The sequence below is a fragment of the Octodon degus genome, unplaced genomic scaffold (assembly GCF_000260255.1).
Source record: "Octodon degus isolate 3935 unplaced genomic scaffold, OctDeg1.0 scaffold00023, whole genome shotgun sequence".
Lineage (NCBI taxonomy): Eukaryota > Metazoa > Chordata > Mammalia > Rodentia > Octodontidae > Octodon > Octodon degus.
This window is the reverse complement of record NW_004524599.1, coordinates 4,972,008-4,995,751: the sequence shown is the minus strand read 5'-3', so window position 1 is coordinate 4,995,751 and position 23,744 is coordinate 4,972,008. Positions and strand designations below refer to the sequence as shown.

The window sequence follows — 23,744 nt, the reverse complement described above, 5'->3', positions numbered from 1 at the left end:
GGCTGGCTGGCATGTGGTGCTGGGGGATTGAACCGTGGTCCTCGATGCTTTGCCAAGCTTGTTCTAAGTAGGTGCTTTAGACCACTGAGCCATCTCTCCAGCCCCAGAATGTCTTCTTTTAAAACAATTTTTAGTTTTGGAAAAACTAAAGGCCCAAGGCAAAAGGATTGTCTGTTCTTACACTGCAGAGGTGAAGTGGAACAATCCCTGTGGTCCTCACAAAAGGTGACACAGGTGACAGGGACCCTCCTCTGCCCATGCGAGGGATGGTGTGTGTTTTGCTCTTCTTGAATCTTAGTTTCACAAGCTGAAGGAGGACTTCCATTACTGGCCCCGGGGTCCTCCCACCTACCTCAAAACACTTGTGTACAAACCTCATCATTTCCTGTCCCACAAGCAGTTGAAACAATGTATGTGAGCAGGATAGAGAGTTCTAGAATACTAACAACTTATTTGGCAGATAGAATATTTACTTTCAAGTCTATTTTCTGCATAAACACAGTTTCGCACATTCCAGGGTTACTTAGTTCCCTGGTGTGCTCCTCCCACCTTGGATAGAACAGGTGAAGCACAGAGCAGGTGTCCTGGCTTGTCATTTGGGCGGTTAGGCACCCAGGCAGCCAGGGAGGGCACCTGCCTGGCACACATGAGGCCCCAGGTTTGATCCCCAGCACTGCCACCCTGAAAAGGAGTGTATCAGTCACACAGAATTAAATACTTTATTTTAGATACAAACATTTTATACACTTTTAGACAATACAACTGAATTTACTTAGGTAATCAAGGGGTTAAGAAATTATTCCACTTACAATTGAAGGAATGTTAAGCATGTATCTGTAGAAACATATTTCCCAAATAAAATTCCAATAAAAGACTATAAATTCTTAAATGCTGCATAATAAATTATGTCCAGTTAATGTTTTTACTTTAGTGCCAAAAAAAAGTCACAACAAATTTGATAAACAAATGCTAAAGTCAGCTTTTTTTTTTTTTTTTTTGGCAGAACTGGGGATTGAACTCAGGCCCTTGCACTTGCCAGGCAAACGCTTATTCTACTGAGCTATCTCCCTGGTCCCTAAAGTCAGCTTTCTAGGTGAGTTCCAGCATGAAATACTGATTCAAAGTGGTGAGGGTCTGAGAACACAGGCTCTGAGGGTAGAGGGAGAGAAAAGCTTGCCACAGCCACACGGGCAAGTGACAGGCAGCGGGTGGGAGGGGACAAGAAGGACGGTGATGATCACTGGCATGCTCCCGAGGGAAGAGAAATGTAAAGGCTGAGATGAGGTAAGCCAGGCACGGAGATGTGCTGGCCATGGCCTGGGCCTTTCATTTTTAAAGTGTTCAGAGGCAAATTTCAGCAAAGCTTCTGGTTTGAGTCAAGCCTTTCTTCTTGAACTTTTGATTTCCTAGCTGAGGTGCTTGACATACTTAAGGGGAAAAACACACCACACACACACACACACACACACACACAGAGCTTTGCTAGCTATGAAGCTAGAGAATAAAACCAAGGTCAGGGAGATGGCTCAGTAGAATAAGTGCTTTCCTGGCAAGTGCAAGGGCCTGAGTTCAATCCTCGGTCACACACACACACACACACACACATACACAGCAAGAGAGAGAGAATAAAACCAGCTAAGAGAGTAAAACCAACACAGAAATCAAAACTACTGTTTCCAGCAAAGAACTATACACTCTAACAGGTTCTGCTTAGTAGTAAAATGGGGAGAAAAAGTGAAATTGTGGCTGAGATTCTTGAAAAATGAACTGGTAGGGGAAGATCAAGAGAAAAGTGAGCAAGAGGGGACCGGCCAGGTGAACAGTGACCAGCACACGGAAGGAGGTGGCAGGCTCGATTTCCTGCTCTGCTGTAGCTCTTCCATGCTTGTCTGCCCAGGCTGCGCTGGGCACCTGCTCTGGACCAGGCCTGCTGGCAATCCCCACGGCCTCGACACAGCCTGCTGCTGAGCTTCTGCCAGGCCTCTTCTGCTGCATGCTTCTTTCCTGGGGCAACCTGAGCGCTCCGCGCTGGGCAGCACAGGGGGCGTGAACAGTGTGTAGGCCTGGTGTGCTGACATGCACAGTCGTGCAAGGCAGCAGCACGAAGAGTGCCTTGGTATTTCTGGCTCAACGCTTTTTGAATACACTCCTTGGAGCTAATGAAGGGAACACAATCCCAAGCACTGAGGAAGCCAATGTAGCACCATCCACACACTCAGGACGGGCCACTGTTCCCAAAGCCACAGAAGGCTGCACTATCCTTACTACTACTCTGTAGTAAACCCAAAGACCATGTGAAGTGACAGCATGACATGGTCCACAAACACCAAGAGAAGTGACGCGTGGGGATACTGGGAAGAGAGTTAAGTATGCCACCCAGCATATTTTAGTCATATCTAATCAGGATATAAGGACACTTCACCTTCTGTTTTTAACACATACGAGGTTAGCGTTTGCTTGGTAGCATAACTGTATGCGGTATCTTCTTCCCCTGGAAACCTTTCTTTTGGAAGCATGACCTGGTAAGAGTGTCTGGCCTTCAGGCCCTTTCTCCAGCCATGACAAACAGAGCTCTGTGACATCCAGCAGTTATGAACGTGGCCTAATGCAGCCACTCCTGGAGCCCTGTAATACTGCTGGATGTGCCACCTTTCTTGGGACCTTGTGGTTAAGGCAATGTTTGATCTACTTGAAAAATACTAAATTATTACATTTCACTTTGAAACTGCAACCAGCGAATACAAAGGTCTTTGATTTTTCTCCTGTGTGGAACACAAAATTTTTGGTTTACACAAATGTTTTCTAAAAAGGCAGTGACTTAATACTTTCATTTTACCCACATGCTGAGCAGTGACGATGAATAATTCACTCTACCAGTCTGAGCGAGCGCTCTTCACGCGACCCCTCCACACATGCATGCATGTGGGCAAAGACAGAAAGGCCGTCTGCCATTACTCCCAAATTGCTTACTCCTGCCCATAGCCAGTCAGTCAAAGGAGATGAAAATGTGCATCTCCAAAATAAACCAGCCTTGTGGAGGATTTCATTACTGAGCTACAGTAGCCGTGAGGGTATCTTCTATAGCAAGGGACATCAGTGGAAGTGAGGCTGCTGCCGGGCGCGGCGCTGCATGGAAGGCGTACAATCGGAGCTGGTCACAGGCAAACGCACACTCTCTAATGGCGTGGGCTTCATTATTAACAGTGTGCACCCCACCTAGACAGCTCAGAGAAGGAAAGACAGTGCTTCCCTTGCATCTCAGGCCAAGGATGGCCCAAAGAAAGCAGTCATTGAACCCTAAACTCAAGGAGAGCTTCATGCTGAGAAATAGGGAGTGCTCTAGGGAGGTGAGGGCACAGGCAGAGTGTTGTTATAGTCTGCATCAGGAGGGAAAGGGAATAGAAAGAATGGGGAGAAACGGAAGGAAGGAAATCAGGCACGATGTAAAAGACTTCCCTTTCCAATTGCAAGGCTTCATTAGGCAACAAGATTTTCTCAGTGGAAGGCACATTAAACATAATTGTGACCTAACCTACTAAGAGGACGGACACCACCGAGGTGGAGAGGCACAGTTGAGCTCGGGACAGGCCACAGTGCGCAGGCAGCACTGGCAGAGGACGGGTCCTGGTGAAGAGGAGCCCACACTGGCTGAGTTTCAGCGATTCTTCAGTGCTTGAGGCCACTATGTCCTTTCATGCTAGCCCTGAATCCCCAGGGTGACGAAAGACGTAACACTGCAGAGAATCACACCAACGCTTCCTGTTGGCTCGGCCAAGTGCCCTGGGTGAGCAGTCGATCCTCAGTGTCGGGTCCACGGCACTCAGTTACACAGGCCGTGAGAGGAGCAACTGAGGAACTTCTGACCTCACTATCTTGGTTATGTGCTCACAAGTTTCATAAAAATAAATAATATGCACTAGGTCAAAATCAGGGTTAAAATTTGAAACAAGATAAAAAGGGACAACAATTTAGCATTCTTTAGGCAAAACTATAGAAATTTCTTTACATACACATTCCACTATACCCACAGACGATAAAATCCCAGAGCAACCGTGAGGCAGGTAAAGACAGACCCTGTGAGGACAAGACAGTGGGGAGAGGAGTTAGTTCTCCTGAAACACCTTTGTGAGGAAGCCTTTTTTCTTTTTACAGTCTCTTAGGCATCATAAATAATCTGGAGGTGACCTGAAGTACAGGGCCACTTGATTATTAAGTACACAATGACTCTCATCCACCTCCCCACTAAAGAGTTTTTAAAGCTCTAGAAAACTTTGCTCAATGATGTAAGTACTATATCCCATAAACACTTGCCCATTATAAAAGCAATCACACATCTTGACACCAACATCTTCAAAGTAAAAATGTGTCCAATATTCCAGACAACTTTTCAATACAAGTTTAGAATCACAAAACATCCACCATTGCAAAATGTAAGTATGCGTACTACACAGTGACATATATTTTAATATAAAGGGAAAAATGTCACTGCAATACACTGCTGTAACATTTCCAAAATGTTAAAGCTGACTTGGAATAATGGCTAACTTCTAAAAAATATTTAAATCTTCACCCATCTTGTGGCTCAAAAATTTCAAAGGCAACGAACTCCTTAAAAGCAGTGTCACCAACTGCTGGACAGAGTCACACAGGCCCGTGGTCCTAGCATTCTGGAGGCTGAGGCAGGAGGACTGCAAGTTGAGCCCAGTTTGGGCAACTTAGCAAGATTCTGTTCCAAAAACAAGTGGGGCTACACCTCAGCAGCGAAGAGCAACAAATGTCCCCAACTCAAGTACAATGATCATGACTCAACCTCCTTTCATTTCATTCATCAAATATTCCTTGTAGTGAATTTCACTAAAATCCCAAGCAACCACAGCTCAACCACAATATCTTATCAAATGTATGATTCCTTCAACTATAAATTATATAATAACTTTTATTTGCTAGTAAGAAAGAAAAAAACGTTAAAGTATGATACTCCATCTAATGGGAATTTTTTTTTGGTTTTTCGAAACAGGGTCTCTGTAGCCTAGGTTGGGTGGACAATTCTGCTTCAGCATCCTGAGTACTGGGATGGCACCTGAAAAGGCTTTCCATGTAAGAGATATCAACACACACACACACACACACACACACACACACACGCTAGGCTCAAATAAATGCAGTATCTGTCACTGATTTTATAAACCCAATGTACCTCCTCTCCAGGCTGCTGTGCACGCTTCACCAAAGAGCGGCTTACCTGCTAGATACTTGATTGTGTCCAGCTTGTGCGCTTCGAGCATGGTCTTGAGGCCAGCGACCTCGGTTTCTATCTTCCTATCTGTCTGTGTCAGGGCCCGATCCTGCTGCGCATGCTTTCAAAACACAGAATTCAGGCATGAGAACACTCTGGTTAGTCCCCTCCGCCCCTGATCCTTCTGGGCAGGGTGCACACGGCGCAGCTTCGGATGGGGAGCTGGGTTTCAGTCTTGGGTCTGCTGCTGTGTGGCTGAGCTGAACTGCCCAAGTCCCTAGGGTGCTTCAGGCCTGAGGTTCCCGGTGTTTGGAAAAGGGAAACCAAGCCCAGCCCTCTGATTCTGCCTTCAGACTGCCCACAAGAGCTACGGAGAGAATCAAAGGTGATGACCGATGAGAAAAAGTGTTTGGAAACTACAGACACTACTTCTATGCATCATACTGAGGCCAGTTTATTAGCAATGATAATGAACTCGCCCCCAGCTGCCTAATCCCCCTCAGTGAAAGGCTTACAGTAAACTCAAGAGTCATTTGGAGAGCTGAATATAGCCTTAGATGATCTAAAGGCCTGTCTTGATACTCGTTATGGTTTGTGTCTAGGTGTCCCCCTAAAGCCTTGTGCAGTCATGGGTGTGGGCTTCTAGAGTTCGTCACTGGCTCAGGATTTAGAGCTGGGATAACGGGTGTGAGTGCTGCCCCTGCCCTAGGGTGGGGAGCCTGCATGCCATGTGAAGACAGAAAGAGTCTTCCTGGGCCAGGGAGACAGCTCAGTGGCACAAGCTCTGCCTGGCAAGCACAAAGTTCTGAGTTTGATCCCCAGTACAAAGAAAGTCTTCTCTCACACATCTCTTTCTGCTCGTGCTGCTTTGCTGTCTTCAGCCACCATGAACAGCGGCCCCTGTACCACCCCTCCCTGCCTGGGAGCCAGCTGAGCATGGACTGAAACCTCCACAAACTGTGAGATAAACAGCCCTTTCCCTCTTTATACACTCTGGGTGTCAGGGATTTTGTCTCAACAATGACAGAAAACTAATACAACACTAGCCTATTCACATTTTTGTAAGTTGTCTTCTTCCACTGTTTAAACATCAAGGGTTTTATTAGTACTAGGCTTGGCTACCAAGGCTAGCCTTCGTGTCCTCCAAAAATAAAACAGTTAAACTACATATTTAATCCCCAACTGGCAGTGAGTTTGGCTGATAAAGAGGTTATATAATTGCATTAATACACAAAAACACTGAGAATGCTTCACTAAGTATCCTAGAAAAGTAAGTAGTTTCCTATGGTTACCAATTCAGGCAAAGAATATGGAAATAAATGCTTGGATGAGCAGGAAACTAAGCCAGAGACACATCCCAGCGCTCCAGCATTCTCTCAAGCCAGCCTCTTCCAGGGTCAGGGCTCCCAGGGAGCATACCCGTGAGGACCAGGAGCAGTCATCTGCCTCCTGATCACAAGAGCCAGAAGATGAGGCCATGGTCACCGACAGAGAAATAAACCAACTGTGGGATACATGTGATGCATACTATTCAGCCTTAAGAAAGATCTGTCCCTGGCAACAGCATGGCAGAGCCTCGAAGGCACTGGGACAAGGGAACGTGTCAGTCTACGTCTGTGAGGTTACTTGGATCACTCAGATTCATGGAGAAGAAAATGGGATGGTGCCTGCTGGGGGCTGCAGGAGGCAGGAATGGGGGCTCAGGCCATAAGGGACTCAGAGGTTCAATTCTGCAAAATAAATGCTACTGACCATATATATTTAAGTTGCAATTTTTATGTAAATGGATATTTTTCCACAGTAAAACAACAACACTGAACCTGCCCAACTTCCTGTAACACAAACAATAGCAATGGCGCTTAGGAGCAAACAAGGAGGAATAAAATGGCAAAGAAAGTCGAAGTCTCACTTCTTACCAATTCCACTATTTCCGTCCTCAATTCCAGCAGCTTCCTTTCATTCAGTGAATACTGAAACAAACAGGGAACACCGGTCAGGTTCTGGTCTGCTCCTGGCTTCTCTGCTGCCTTTTCCTTCCTGGGGCCCCCAGAAAACCACGACAGGAGCATCAGCCCACTGCCTCCACCTTGGTCTGTGATGGGGTCCTCTGCTGACTCATGGCTCTGCCTCTGCTCTGTTGCCCGCTCCCCGGCTGTGTTTCTCCCTTCGTCTCCCTGGCTGTGCTCTCTTCAGCTTCTTCCTGCTACAAGGATGAGGATGGCACTTTCTAAAGGGCTACTGGGGTGGAGCTCTGTGGCAGAGCCCGTGCCCAGCATGTGTGAGGGTCTGCATGCAATCCCTAGCATGGGGTAAAAACAGTTATGAGTGTTCTTTGGACCAATTTTGTTGTTGTTGTTTGTTTTTGAGACAGGGGCTCACTATGTAGCCCATGCTGGCCTTGGACTCAGAAATCCTCCTCCCATGCTGCAGTTATAGGCGTGTGCCACCAGGCCTGGCTCAGGCCAGTTCTGCTAGATACTGAGTCACATGCTTTTTGGCTTTATGCGCCCCAATAGTGGTACAGAATCAATTCCGTGCAGGAGCTATCATGTCATAACTAGAAATAAAAAATGCCACCGCTGAGGCTTAAAGACAAGAACAATATAAAGTCAGGGGAAAAGTAGCTGCAAGGAATGCTGTTCTATGACAGGGACACTGTACTACGATCAGGAAACAACATACATGCAGATAGGTACTAAACCATCACATGCTGGCTTTGATAATAACAGGTGATCCCACTTGGGCGTAGTCGCAGTGCAGCGTTACTACAAGAGACGACAAGCTAAGCTGCTTTCTTGCCTTTGGCCATTAATGTCAGAAAAGGAGTTGGAACAGCTCTGTTGACACTAAAATAAAATCAGACAATTGTAGTAGGCATTAGGATTCAACTGAGCTAATGATGTTCAAGATCTAAATTAACATGGTGAGAGAGGAAAGAGTTAATGCTTGGAAGTATCTAGAAAATTTCTAGTTATACAATGTTGGCCTGGGCTGGCGATGGTGGTGCACACCTGTGACCCCAGCACTTGGGAGGCTGAGGCAGGAGGATTGATATGAGTAGGAGGCCAGCCTGAGCTAGAGTGGGACCCTATCTCAATAAAAATGTTTCCGTGGGACTTGTTAGGGAGATACTGCAGTGCTCAGAAGTTAAAACAAAATAAAAACCTTAAAAAAAAACCCTAAAACTTCAAATTAAAGACTGACTAGTCACAAAACTGAAGAACAATGCAATGCACTCTCTCCCTCGCTCCAGGGCTTCACCCTAGGAAGGCGCTAGGCAACTGATCACCACCAGAGGGCAGAGTAGAATGGGATTTTCTGCCCACCTACATGCTCCATTCTTCTCTGGAACCTTGACTCATCCTCAAGGGAAAAGAAAAGCCTAAAATCTTTTTTTAGTCTAAAGTCTTAACACTGCCACCATTTAAAGAATAACACTTTTTTTCTCAGCTCCTTGACCCCCAAAAGAGACTATACTCCAGTCTTTGAACCTGCTGTAAATGTCAACAGTTTTATCGACTCTTCTCTTTCTTTCTTTTCCTTCCCTTCGCTTTCCATTTCTTCTTTCCTCCCTCTCCCTCCCCTCCTTCCTCTCCCTTCCCCCTTTCTTTTCCTTCTCCCCCTCTGTAGAAGACCACCTGGGTGACTCTCCTTGAAAGAAGAGCAATCATCTCCAGTTTGGCTGTGCCTGACCCTACTTTCACGTACAGAGCTGGCTAGGACTTTGCCGTACCCCTTCAACTGGCTTTACGCAATGCATACTGGTCTAGCTGAGGTGCTGGTGGTAGTCTCTGAAGACGGCCCGCATGCTTCCCTGATAACCCACGCCTGCTGCTCTTTAATATGAGCCGGGTCGAGACAGGACAAAGAGTCAGTGCTCCACACTGACAGCCGGGATCAAGCCTCAAGACAGAGGTTATGACTTCCTGGGGCTTGAAAGATTACACACCAGAGCTGAAGCATTGGACCCCAAAATATTAGATACTATCTCAACAATATAATGCAAATGACTTTTTCTGCACATCCTTCTCTCTGCACATTGCAGAGGTAAATGCAGGCCTCCTCCCCAGCCCAACTCTCAGTACACACCTACTTCCTGCCATTCTCAGTCCTTCATCCTCAAGCCACTCCTCCTTCACGACTGAATAAAAACCAAGTTCGGCCTTGGGTTGAGGCCTCTGTCCTAGATAACCATCACCATGGCTGGACTTAGGGCCCCTTGGCTCCCCACAACTATAAATATGCCTTAGTGTCTTTATTCTGGGTTGCACTGGAAGTGGTAGATTAGAATTTACTTGATGCAATTCCAGTAACGTATTTTGGGATTACAAGTATAAACTTCTTGGACCCAGAGGAGGACTAAAAATGGCTACCTTCACCTCTTCCTCCATCTTTCTTCTTTGTAATACTAAAGCTCAAACCTAGGGCTTCACACAGACTAAGTACTCTACCATTAAGCTACGACCCCAGCTCTAACTTAATCTTTAAGTTGATATTATAACTTTTCAGGGAACAAGAAGGCTAAACAACTTGGCTTTGTCACCACCTGCCACGTGCACTCGCACTGTGTACAGACGTCGGCCACGGTGCTGCGCTCCAGCACTCTTAGTTCAGGGTTGCTGAGGACAACTTCCCAGCTTGGGCAGCAAACCCCAACTTCACAGGCACAACCTACAGTCATGTGCTGGATTTCCCAGCCTCCTCCCTGTATTTCTTTCCAGTTTGGTTAGGTGTAGGCACATAACCAAGTGAGCCCATAGTTCTAAAAACACAACCAAAAAGTAAGTACATATCCAGAGTGTTTTGTCTTCTAGATACTAATTATAGGCTTGTGGCCACTAACTGTTTTAATAATAGCAGCTGATTTAATCTTCATGGTTGAAAAGTGTAATAAGATAGAAAGATGAGTAATATGGGCATAATCATAACTTTTACAATGAATCTCAGCTCTCCAACAGGGGCAGCGGGGCCAAAATACAGTTACATCCCTGAGTTTCAGTGTTAGCTTTGTTTATAGTTTGGAGAACATTTTGATTAAAGGCAAACTGTAAAAAAGATGGCAGTTTTGAGTACCATTTCTGCCAGCTCGTGCTATGAAACATGCCCCACGGGCCCTGCTTGTCACTATGCCACGAAGAAGACAGGTGTCTCACGAGTGTCATCAGATCTGAGGACAGACTGCGCCAGAGGAGAGAACATCCAGACAGGTCAGACATCACCAGTGGCATCCGATGCTTCTATTTCTTTTCTTTGTTTCTTTTTTTTTTTGGTTTTTGGTGTGTGGTGCTAGGGACTGAACCAGGGCTTTGTGTATGCAAAGCAGGAGCTCGACTGCTGAGCCACATCTCCCACCCCCTCCAACATATATATATATATATATACATATTTTTTAAAAAAAAAAAAAACGTATTTAGTACAGGGTCTACAGGATCTCATTATACAGACTGGACTCATAGTGATCTGCCTTTTTTCAGCCTTCCCAGCACTGGGATTACAGGGGCACGCCACCATGCCCAGTCTCAATCGCTGTCTCAGCGTGCCCTGGGACAGGGCTGGCACAGCAGGCCGGAGATCGAACCCCAGTCACTGTGCTCTGCCTAAGAAGGCGCTTTAGTTCACTGAGCTATCTGGTCGGCGCTTGTTCTGTTTTTTGAGACAGGGTCTCACAATATAGCTCAGAATGGTCTTGGCCTCAAACTTGTGATGATCATTCTGCCTCAGCTTTTCAGGTGCTGGGATTATAGCATGTGCTACCACACCTGGCCCAGCTCATATTTTTATGAAAACATACAACTTCTTGTTATATTTCAAAGACAATATGTGGTGGTGGGGCTGTAGCCCCAGGAGAGTCTACTTAGCATGACTGAAGCCCTGGGTTGCACCTCTAGCACCAAAAAGGCCGAACAACCCCCAAACAAACAAAAATCTCCTAAAAAAACCCAGAACAGCAACAACAATAACAATATATACCTATATATACATATAGATATATAGATATATTTTAATCTTAAATTTCAGGGTCTAATTTAATACTAGCTATTTCATATTAGCAACCTATTATTTCATATTAATAACCTAATGAAGTTCATCTCAACAATCATCTCGTGTAGAATTAGGACATGTGGGGATTTAAGTCAGTATTTTTTTTTTTTTTAAACTATTTATTTATTTATGTGTGTGTGTGTGTTTGTGGCCAGCTCAGCCCACCAGAGGGCGCGGCTGGCTGGCATGTGGTGCTGGGGGATTGAACCGTGGTCCCTTTGCTTTGCTAAGCTTTTTCAAATAGGTGCTTTAGACCACTGAGCCATCTCACCAGCCCCATAAGTCAGTATTAAGTAGATCAAGATTGAGTCTAATTTCCTTATCAATGTCTATGTAACATATAGTCTAAAATCACTGCAACAAAAGATCAAATACTAGATGACTAAGATTCTAATTTGACTTTTGAAAGAATCAAATATAAGCCCCAATCCAAAATATAATTGAATTAAAAAATCTCCGTATCCTGATTAAGGAGATAAAAATTAATAGCACCGTGAGCTATATATAGACCCAGATATACCCAAGCATTCCATCCTGAAAACAAATGAACTGAGAACCTACTTCAATGAAGGAACATACCAATTCTTTTACTCTGCTCTTCTCTAGATTGAAGTCTAACTTGGTATCTGTTCGGACTTTGATCACTTCATCCTGGTAGGAAAGCAAGCAACAGAGAAGAGAAATCAGAAGTCAGCAAGGGAAACCCCTGAGGCCGTGATGCTGGGATCACCCTCTGACTCTGTCCTAAGGGCGCCAGACAAAGGGAGCCAGGGATTGGTCTGGATAAGCCATGCCTGTAGCCAGCTGTGTCTATTGGCTTTCCATCAGTCCACTGGTCCACCCATCTGTCTGTCCGTCTGTCCATCCATCCATCCATCTATCTTAATGGTGTTGGCTTCTGGGTTTTTGTCATTTTGTTTCACTTCACTGCTCAAGTTGGCCTCAAACTCCTGGGCTCACCTGATCCTCCTGCCTCGGCCTCCCAATTAGCTGCTTTTATCCTCAAGTTTCCCATATATTTTCCCTTATGGAATTTATAATTAAAGCAGTTCCTTGGAAAGCAAAAATGGATTCAAAGAAGGAAAATATTAAAATTACAGCTTAAATAAAAGCCTTCTCTCAGAAATTAATCGAAGTCTTTTCCCTTTAAGGCTGGAGAGAAAGCTCAGTGGCATAGTGCCTGCCTGCCAACTGCCATGTCCTGAGTTAGGTCCTCAGTACAAAAATACCATATATATATATATTTATTTATTAAAAAAAGTTAAGTCTTTTGCTTTTAAACACCAATAATCCTATCTACCAAAAACCAACAAAAAAATGAAGCTGGCCTTCTATTTAAAAAATGCTACCTTTAAAAATCACTCAGAAGAGCCGGGCGTGGCCGTGCAGACCTGTCATGCCTGCACTCCAGAGGCGGAGGCAGGACTGCGGCGAGTGGGGACTGAGCTGCAGAGCGAAACCCCGTCTCAAAGAGACTGAAAAAGAAAACCAAAAAATTTAAAAAACCCACATAATTCTAAGAGTATCTAAGGGTTCCATGTGGTTATTTTAGAAATATTTGGATTTAAAAATGATTTAAATCCTCCTAGAAAACAATTTTCTTAATGAATTTAGACACTGATACTTTATTGCATACTTTTGAGGCATATTTTAAACATGTAACAGAATGAAAAAATGAAGTCTTTAGGAGCACATATTTCTGATCTACACACACACACACACACACACACACACACGTCTATATAATTATGAGCAAATCAGCAAACTGGAAAGAGATTCTTACCGTTACTTGCTGTTTCAACTGATGTAGTTCAAGCTTTATTTTCTAAAAACACATTAGAAAGAAACAAGGATATGTTAAAAAGAAAAGCACAAAACTCGATCAACAAACACTACGCCATGCACTGACACAGACATTCACTCCCCTGTTCACACTCACGAGCACACTGAGCACACAAAGCTGACAAATGTACTACAATGTATGTGTAGCCCCTGGAATTGGTTTAGTTCATAGTAAAGGTCACAAAAAACTGGTGACACAATTGCTTTTTTAATACGCATATTTGCTTTCAGCAAATAGCTAATTTCAAGGAAAATTTTATAGTTTAATTTTCTTTTTTCTTTTTAATTTTTTTTTATTTTTGGTGGAACCAGGGATTGAACTCAGGCCTTCGCGCCTGCCAGGGAAGCGCTTATCCCACTGAGCCATCTCCCCAGCGCGTATAGTTTAATTTTCTTTACAAGATTAATTATCAAGCTACAACCAACAAGCAATAAATAACCTTCCCATATGAAACCTCAAGTAGGACTGAAAAAGAACGGATGCACACACAGAGAGCACACACGTAATTCAGCAACACTGACTCATGCCCCAGACCTGGACCTGACCTAATGACACCACACTAGAACACGCAGCACGCTCACTTAACACTACAGACAATGAAAAGGAAGATCCAGGCCTAAGACACACTGTGGACTCTCATCACAGGAAGGTGTACAACAGCAAACACTAGTCAAGGGCATCATAGCCGGGACAGTGGGGGCCTCTGGGAGAGATGCAGGCTTGGTGCTGGCGACGTCCTGCCTCATGACCCGATCAGTGGCGGACACTTGGAAGTGCACTGTGCCGGACACCTACTTGTCCCCTTCTACGTATGCATATGACAGTATCTCTCACTATCTTAACAAATTTTCTAAGGGGCTCCGTAGTTTTACCTCATTTTCTGCTCTGAGGGCTGAAAATTCACTCTTCTCCAAAATAATCATATCTTTTTTCACATTTGCAATCTTAGACATTATTTGCTGAAGAGTGATCTCCTAGAAAAAGAAAAACAAGGCAAATGATATACTACAGCCTACAAATCTACCTCCTGTTACCTTAAAGGGAACTATAACAGTGTGAACAAGGGAGAAGGCTCAGTAATGTCACTCTCCCTTGTGAAATGAAAAAGTGAAAAGAACAGAAACACATACCAGCGTTGCTATTAAATGAATCAGTTAAAACTGGTGGCGGTCCAAAGCTCACGACATGATGTCATACTATTACACAAGCCATACCTTCACTTACTAAGTGCATTAGGACTGGAAGTCAGAGTTTGAGCACAATGAACTGCCAAAATGATGAGTCCGTTACAGTTGACTAAGCAGCTTCAAGTACTTTTTTATCTTAGAAAAAAAATCCCTTTTATTTATTTGGTACAGGGTCTTGCTACACAGCTTGGACTCATAATGATCCTCCTGTCTCAGCCTCCCCAGCTCTGGGATAACAGGCATGTGTCACCACACGCAGTTTCGGTGGCCAGTCAGGCACGCCCAGGGTTCTAGGAATCAAACCCAGGTCCTTGCACTTGCCTTCAGGCACTTAGACCACTGAGCCACTTCCCCAGCCCTCAAATACTTTTTACACAATGACCATATTTGCCCCTTAATGGTAGCTAAAATGATACTTTTCAATTAAATATTATCCAAAAATTATACTCCTATTTACCATAATCATACCCTTCTCCCAGATTTCAAATTCATGCTAACCTGCTGCACCTTGGTGACCATGTCTTTGTAAACGATGTCCGTGTTGGCCTCCGTGATCTTGACCAAGGCAGACACAATGATTTCTGCTTGTTGAGTTGTAAATCCTAAGCAAGCACACAGATACAACTACACTGAGAAGAAATGCAGTTGTGGGGGGACAGTAACACACAGGACAAAAGCCTTACGCATTCATACATTCTCCTGATGGTCTAAGTTCAGGAATGGGAAACTGCAGAGTGGGAAGGAGGTGCAGAAACTAGAGTCACGGGGGAGCTCGCTGGCCGCCCCATCCAGGAGGCAGTCGCTGTCTCCCCACGCACAGGGAGGTGGCTGGGCTGAATGCTGAGCCCGAATGTCCTTCCTAGTTGTCTGAAACCACATCTGTGAAGAATGTTTACCACACAAGGAAGGGCTGCAATTCAATGCCAAGAGAGAACCCAGAGCAAGACCCAAAATAAGAGACGCAAAGACAGCTCCTGTAGTAATTCTCTCAGGACCACTGAGGACGGAAGCCAGGGTTCCATGCACACAGTCATAGTCTCCCACTGAGCTACTACCCAGCTGTTTTTGTAATTTAACAGACTTCTTGTAAGTTTTGTTTCTGTTTTCATACTTCTCTGAATTGGGTACATTTTCTACAGTAGACAAGATAACTTTAAAATGCATGTTATTAAAAAGTTTTCTTTTTCTTTTTTTTTTTTTTTTGGTGGTACCAAGGATTGAACTCAGGACCTTGAGCTTGCCAGGCAAGAACTTATTCCACTGAGCTATTTCCCCAGCCCCCAAAAATAGTTTTCTTATGTAGGAAAGCACCATTATTTTATACTCAACATCAATTAGTCACACTATTACAGACTATAAACAGTAATCTAGTTGTTAACTGACATAATGCTAGGAGTCAGAACAAATTCTTTTTCCTGCTGTAGCTTTTCTTGGGTCACTAGTCCAGAGGGTCAAAATTGGGGAAAAAGTTATTCATATTTAATTATGATGAACTGAATTATAGATTCTATTCAGTGTTTTACTGCTTTTAGTTACTATAGACAACTCATAGCGCACATTAGGAGTTCTAATACAATGCCTCAAACTCAGTCCATGAAAGGTAATTCTATTAAATGCTTGTATTTACAAGAACTTCCGAAGAGTCTACTGATTCTAATTAATGGCATATTTGTTTGAATCAAGTTGTAACTACTATCATTTGGATGAGACTGAGCATAGGACTAACTTAACAAAGGCACAGATTTAAAGCAGCAAAGGCTATCCAGAGACCTACTCCCATTCCTTACACAGAGGCCTTTACTTTGTTAAAATGTGTTACACACGTCTAGGAAAACCAGGCAAAAGGGACCCTATCACTGTTTAGTGCTGGCGTGTCAGTTTGCTTTGCTTTCTTTCTGCTTTCTTAATATTTAGAAAATGAACATGACTTTTGCAAATTTTAAATTTTTATTAAAAGGAGCTCATGGTCCAACATAACTAGGCTTAACAATTATGAGAAAAAGATACATGTCCTATTTTATATGTAAATTTTGTGTTAAAAAGCGTAAGTGTAATTTAAAAAAAGAAAGACAAGGCCAGGGCTGGCGAGATAGCTTGGCAGTGTAAACACCAGCCTGGCAAGCACAAGGACCGGAGTTCAATCCCCAGTACTACAAGCCACGCTGGCCCCAGAACCCTGGGTGCACTGTGCTGGCCACTGAAACCAAGCATGGTAGTGCACACCTGTAATCCCAGTGCTGGGGAGGCTGAGACAGAAGGATCACTATGAGTTCTAGCTGTGTAGTGAGACCCTGTACCAAATACATTTTTTTTTTTTTTTTTTTTTTTTTTTTTTTCAGTAACAGGGGATCAAACTCAGGGCCTTGCATTTGCCAGGCAAGCACTTATTCCACTGAGCTATCTCCCTAGCCCAATAAATAATTTTTTTTTTTTTTTAAAAGAAGGCTGATGGAGGAGGATCATCACAAGTCTGAGCTCAGCCTGGGTAACTTGGTGAGAGTTTGTCTCAAAAAAGGGAGGGGGGCTGGGAAGATGGCTCAGTAGAATAAGTGCTTCCCTGGCAAGCGCAAAGGCCCAAGTTCAATCCCCAGTTAAAAAAAAAAAAAAAAAAAAAAGGGACGGAGGAGATCAGTTCAAGGGCTCTAAGTTCTAGCACAGCAAAAATAAGAAAAAGAGAGAAGAAAGTGAGGGATTCATGTAGATGATAAACTTCAAAGGTATATCATTTAGAGGTACCCAAGGAAGGAGAAAGAGGTAAGAAAAAACCAGCAAGTAAGCCTTCATACCTATAGAGCTCTGCACTTTAGGAATGACAGAACAGGGTACAAGGAGAGCGGTGAGACCACAGAGTTAGGAGTTTGTTCATCAGGAGACAGGGCTCTTGATAAAAAGGGTGAATACCCCTTGAGAATCCTGCCTAGCTTCTTCCTAAGCTGGTCACCTCAGATGCCATCTACCCCAGGGGGAGGAGTGAACCCCAACATGGGCAGGGCCCTCACATCTCTAGTCTGAAAAGATGCAAAAAACTATGGGTCAAGGTTTGAAATCAGAAGAAAACTGCTCACCAAGATTCCTTCATATCTCCCATTTCTACTTTCCTCTAGAATTCAGAGCTGAAAGAAGTTTTAATGAATAAAACCCTGTTTTAAGTTTGACAAGAAAAGCTGTGAACATTATTTCTTATACAGCACTTAGCTTTTCAAATATACACATCTACATCTAGATAAATAACTAGACATAGAGGTAAAAACATGTATTTATTTGAAGGGCATAATTTAAAATTCTAAGACTATACACATGACAGAATACAGAATTACAATGGGTGTATTTATTTGAATATGATTACGTAGGAGAATGTTCCCCACATTCCAAGTGTGCTCTGAGTGAATGCCATACACACTGGAGCAACCTTTTATATTAATTAACAGCAATAAAGGAAAGAGTGAGTTGGAAATCATCAACACCTGCTGCTCAGCAACATTTTGCTTTTGTAAAATTCTTAAAGGCACACAGGATGGGAGGGACAGAGACAAAGCTACCTCTTTCACGCCTCATACCACTTGTCAAGGAAAGTGCTCCTGAATCTAAGCAATCTTGTCTAAATCCTTATCCTTGACATCACTCTTCCATGCTGATGGCATAAGAATGCACTTCACTCACACAAAGAGAAATGAGTGAGAAGAAAAATCTCTATTGTAGTGAGAAAGCAAAAATGTCCTTAAACAATAAAATGAGGACCTAAAGATTAACTGAAATGCTACCTGCAGGCTTAAGAGTCACAGAGAAGTAGGATCAAGAAAAGGGAACCATGTTTTCTGGGGTGCTGGGGGCCCAGAGAGGATTACCATTTTCTTCTAGCAAGCACACGAAGGCATGGGTGTCAAAGTAGAGCTTCCGATTCCCGGAAGCGGTGAAATCTGTCCTTTTGTGCTCCAGCTGCAGGCACCGTGCAGACAGGCTTAGCTCTGGAATGGAAAGGAAAGGAAGCTTAAAACAGAGTTCATGGCCAGCAAAAGCAAGTCACAACTGCGGGAGAGTACGGTGTGTCCCAAAGGTCTATCAGTTGTATGTGTGTGCATGCACACGCAAGTGCACCGGGGACTGAAACGTGGGCCTCACGCAGGCTAATCATGTACTCTGTTACCAAGCTACATCCTGGGATCCGACTTTTCATAATAGCTTTAAGGAGATATAACTCACATACCATAGAATTCACCCCCCTAAGGTGTAAAATTCATTTGTTTCTAGTATACCTATAAAGTGTATCCGTCCCCACAATCAACTTTAGAACTTTCTTCACCCCAAAATGAAACTCTGTACCTTCAGCCAGCACCTTCCAATCTTTCCACCTCTCACACCAGCTTGTTACCGAGACACCACGAATCTACTGTCTCTGTTGCTTGCATGCTCTGGAGATCTTCCATAAACGCTACTGATGGAAATGGCTTCTTTCACTGAATGTAGCATTTCCAAGTGTCACTCATGTTGTAGGATGTGTCAATTCTTTACTTCTTAGTACTGTGAAGCAGTACTCCACTGTATGGCCACACCAGATTTGCTCCACCCATTTACTGGTTGTTTCCACTTCTTGGGTATGATGAGTAAGTCTAGGGACATTCCACATGCAATTCCCTGGAGTACATAACCAGTGGAATTGCTGGATTGGATGATAGCTCTGTTTAACTATTTCAGGAACTGACAGATCGTTTGCCACACAGCAGCAATGCCACCAAAGCACCAAAGTTCAACTCTGATAAAGCCCAAATCTGTTTTCTTTTGTTGCTTGCTTTTGATGTCATATGCAAGAAACTACTGTTTTCTTCTAAAGTGTTAGCTCTTACAGTTAGGCGTTTGGCTCATTTTGAGTTTCTTATCTATGGCATGAGCTAGCTTAGTTATGCTCCCTCTAGCTATCCACTTGTCCAGGTACTATTTTTGGTACTGACCCATCTTGTCACCCTGGGTGAAAATAACTGATCGTGACCTATAAGCTCTCCATGTTATTTCACTGATTGGACTTCTGTCCTTAGGCCAGCTTCACAGTTTGCTGATTCTTTGTGGCTAGACCTCAGAAAGTGGACCTGAGACTGCTCTTTCCCAAGACTGAATCCTTTGCATTTCCTTATGAATTACAGGATAAGCAATGTTGTTCAAGAAGCCAACTGACCCTGGCAAGCGCAAGGGCCTGAGTTCAATCCCCGGTTCCGCAAAAAAAAAAAAAAGAAGCCAACTGAAAACTTGTTGTTCTGGTTTCTTAAGACAGGGTCTTGCTGTGTGGTTCAGGCTGGTCTTGAACTATGAACCCCTAAGATGGTCTCAAACTCAAGGTGATCCCCCTGTCTCAGACTCCTAAAGTCTAGGATAACAGGTGTAGTCTATCATGCTCAGTGCCAGCTGCGATTTTGGGAGAGACTGTGTTAAATCTGTAGATCAATTTAGGGAGTATAATATTGTCATCTTAATACTACTAAGGTCAGAACAAATGGGAAGTCTTTCCATTTACTTAGGATTTTAATAAAAACATTATTAAAACAATGTTATGTGCTTTTTCTGAGTGTTATGCTCTTTTGTTCAATTTCTCCCAAAGCATTATTTTATGTTATATTCATTTTTAGGCTATTTATTGCTAATGTATAAAAATCCAACTGATTTTTTATGTGACCTTGTATCTTACTGAACTTATCAGTTCTAATACTTTAATATTCTTTAAGAATATCTTTATATAAAAAGTCATACCATCGGAGCATGGCGATAGTTTTACTTCTTTCCAACCTTGTGCTCACTTCGGTAGCACACACACGCTTTCCAGCCTAGACGGCTATTTCATTTTCTTGCCTATCTGTCCTGGCTCGATCTTCCAGGACAGCACTGAACAGAAGGGCAACAGGTGGCATCTTGCTCTTGAGCTTCAACGTAATGTGTATAGTCTTAACTGTAGTAGAGGGTTTATTTATTTATGTATTTGGCACAGGGTCTCACTGCATAGTTCAGACTCTAGGGATTCTCCTGTTTTCAGCCTCCCCAGTGCTAGGATTACAGGCACGTACCACCATGCCCAGACTCAGAGGCCAGCTCAGCAGGCACGGGGGTGAGGGGGTGCGCAGGGCCGGCGCAGCATGTGGTGCTGGAGATGGAACCCCATCCCCTGCACTTGCCTGAACAGGTGCTTAGTTCCCTGAGCTATCTCACAGCTCAGGCCAGTGATAGAGGCTGTTAAGTTCCCTTCTATTCCTAGTTTCCCAAGGGCCTTATAAAATGATAAAAGGGCATTTGACTTTGAAAATGCTTCTTTTGGATCTGTTGAGATAACCATGTACATTTCAGCTTTCATTCTGATAAGGTAAATTACTTGAATCTTCAGGTGTTCATGAACCTAACTTCCCTGAGACACTCCCTTGATCAGGACACATAATATTCCTGGCTAGGTTGCTGGATTTAGCATTTTGTATCTATATCCATAAAGGGCAGTTTTCTGAAGCTCTCTGGGCTTTCTCTGCAAAAACTCAGCTTTCAGGAGATGTGTTCTAACCAGCTTTAGTTTTTTTTTGTTGGCGGAACCAAGGATTAAACTCAGGCCCTTGCGCTTGGCAGTGAAGTGCTTATTCACTGAGCCATCTCCCCAGCCCCCTAGCTTTACTTTCTAATGGAACTGCCTCATCAGCAGCAGGGCCAGCCTGTTCTGCTTCAAGGCATTCATTTGAGAGGAGTGGTATAGTACACTGCGATGGTTTCTTAGCTTTTAGACCCCAAACTACCAGAACAGTTTTTAAACAAAATCAGATTAACATTTGGGTTACCACTTTTTAATTTTTCAAGAGATAACATTTAAATGTTATATATCTTCTATCAATACAAAACTAAAAAAGGTATTTTTGAAAAAGAAAAAAAAGATGAACAATTTAAAATAAACCTCTTTTTTAAAAAGGGACTAAAATAATAAAGACTTCATTTAAGTTTTATAACCAGCATGGTAGTGCATGCCTGTAACCCCAGCACTAGGAAGGTTGAGGCAGGAGGATTCCTGAGGTTTTAGGCCAGCCTGGGCTTCCTAGTGGGCTCCAGGCCAGCCTGAATTGCATAGTGAGACCCTGCCTCAATTTTTTTTTTTAATTTAATAAATGTAGGTACATGACAATCTTCCTATGGAAATGTCCTCATTTTTTTAACTTTGCCATGGACTGCACCAGCCTGAGGCTAGACAGAAGAGTGTTAGGACAGAGAAGTCCTCTGCACTCAAAAATGACAGGTCTGCTCCACAGGTCTCCTGAGTGACTTCAAGTTAGCTCAGCTGAGCAACATCCATTTTCCATCCATCCCTCACTCCTAAGAGTTCTAAGAAAAACCTGCAAGTAAGCAAAAATACAACACGGACAAGACCCCACAGGTCTGGCACAACCTCTAGCAGTCATCCCAAAATCACCGGTGACTTGGGAAGAGGAGTGCCAGCGTGGAGGTTAGGTGTGGTAGATGCAGTATTTCGATCTGTACTGTAGACTGACAAAAATAGAAAATACAGTGGCATGTGTGTTTGCTGGTAAAAAGAGCTCATATTCTAAAGGTCCTGGCCCAGATCTAAACCCCTTCCTACTTTAGCCCACACATAGCCTTTCAGCAGCAGACACCTAAACTATTTTATTTCCTGCACCTGCAAGCCTTGGGCTTGCTCTTCTTTCACAGCTGTTACATTTTTAGCACCCCTTCATACCCTTCTTCGCTTAATTGGCTGGCCAATTTACCAAGCGTGCCTTGCGTTCCAGGCCCAGCGTTCCGCTGCACTTCATGGCTCTCCCTGCTTGCTGTACCAAGGTAACAAAGGCTGCCTGTAGCTTCGCAGCTCAGCACAGGTAGCTCCACCCTAGTGCTACTATTAACAGGCCTGTATCACCTAGCAGTCCAAGTTGCCCAAGAGCACTCTGGGAATTTTTTTGGTACTGGAGATTGAACCCAGCACTATCTTCCAACCCTCTGAGACTGGGTCTGCTATGTCACTAAGTTGCCCAGACTGGGCTGCCTTGGACAGGAGCAGCCAGTCTTATTTCTCATTAGCATCCAGCAGAGGGCCTCCCTCATATGCAACAGGCCACTAATAATGTTTTAGGTTTTGTAACTGAACTGTACTGATTTCTAGGATCAGGATTGTTAGTCTAGAAAGAAGCTCTGAGAGCAACTCCTTCCTCCTCCCTCCTCATCCCCTTCTCCACATAAATAAACTTACTAGTGTTTTTCCCCCATCAGTTATTCCTGGTCCTGGTACTAGAATGGGCCTTTACAACAATGTCTGCCCAGCACAGAGCACAGGTGGCTGAAGAAACGGTGATAAGGGAACAGATGAAAGCAGCTGCCCAGGCCACTTACCCAGCTCTGAGCACAGCTGGGCTGACCCAGGGAATCTGTAAACACTTAAGTATTGCGAGGAGTGACAAGCTTATTCTAGTGCCAGATGGCTTGTTTCTGATAACAAAATAACTACCCATACAATGAAAACATGAACCCCCTCCTCACTTCCACTCACACCCACACACAGCCAACCAAAAAACTGTACCACCACTTTCTAAGCAAAAGCTAATGATGACTCCAACACTACCAAGCCTTTTCTTTCCCAGAATCAGCAGAAACCAGAAACAGCATTCTTATTTCAAAGATACACTGCTTTCTGAAAAGTGGACAAAAGGGCTGGCCATGGTCCACTTGGCTGGCTCTCCGCCCATCCTGGGGGAAGGGAATGCCAACCGGCTGTCAAAGGGCAACACCTAAGGACACTGGCACGCTGAATTCCCACCAGCAAGCAGGAAGCAAACAAAGCAGGGTGTGCTGATGTGTCAGATCCAACTCTCCTTCCTGGAGAACTTCACATCAAAATGATCTTAAAAACCCAATTTGTACACAGAGGCCCAGAGTTAGTCTTACACTGATAAAGAGCAACGGCAAGTTTCCTTCCCATAATGCCCTGCAGCTGTCCTACCAAGATCCCAGGCACTCAACCAACCACCAGGCAGAAAATAAAGAAACAAAAATACCCTTTGGCTGACAGCTCTTGGACACACAGGCTTCTACAACAGTCTGTTTTGTGTCCCCTTTTTGTGCATCCACCCTCATTTTATGACTGAAGATCTTTGACATTAAAACAAAGTACTACGCTTCTGATGTAATGACAAATAAGAAACTGCTTCTGATCTGTAAGTTAGAATGAGGACACAGACAAAAGGCACACACAGGAAGGACAAACCCTCCCGTAACTCCTGACTGCGCAGGGCACTGACACAGACTTGGTTACACATCCCCACCCCATAAAACTCCCTTCTTCACATTTTCATTTATCACCTTCTCCCCCAGCCAAAGGCGTTTTTTTTTTTCAAAGTTTTATTGATAAACAGCAATGAGACAGTTTCAAATCAAATCGGAAGTACAGTTTCAACAAATAATACACTGCATATAT

At 43.8% G+C, this 23,744-nt stretch overlaps 1 protein-coding gene across 1 annotated transcript in view; it reads right to left on the bottom strand.

Annotated features, from left to right (window-relative positions):
- Positions 1-700: 700 nt before the first annotated feature.
- Mcur1 (mitochondrial calcium uniporter regulator 1) overlaps positions 701-23,744 on the bottom strand; it is a 25,569-nt gene continuing 2,525 nt past the window's right edge. Inside the window, exons 2-9 of the mRNA XM_004628433.2 lie at positions 18,154-18,295; positions 14,807-14,910; positions 13,994-14,095; positions 13,062-13,103; positions 11,858-11,929; positions 7,153-7,206; positions 5,243-5,357; positions 701-4,074 (exon numbers count right to left, since the gene is read on the bottom strand). Coding sequence (XP_004628490.1) covers positions 4,019-4,074; positions 5,243-5,357; positions 7,153-7,206; positions 11,858-11,929; positions 13,062-13,103; positions 13,994-14,095; positions 14,807-14,910; positions 18,154-18,295 — 687 coding nt within the window. The 3' untranslated portion in view covers positions 701-4,018. The remainder of the gene's footprint in view (positions 4,075-5,242; positions 5,358-7,152; positions 7,207-11,857; positions 11,930-13,061; positions 13,104-13,993; positions 14,096-14,806; positions 14,911-18,153; positions 18,296-23,744) is intronic.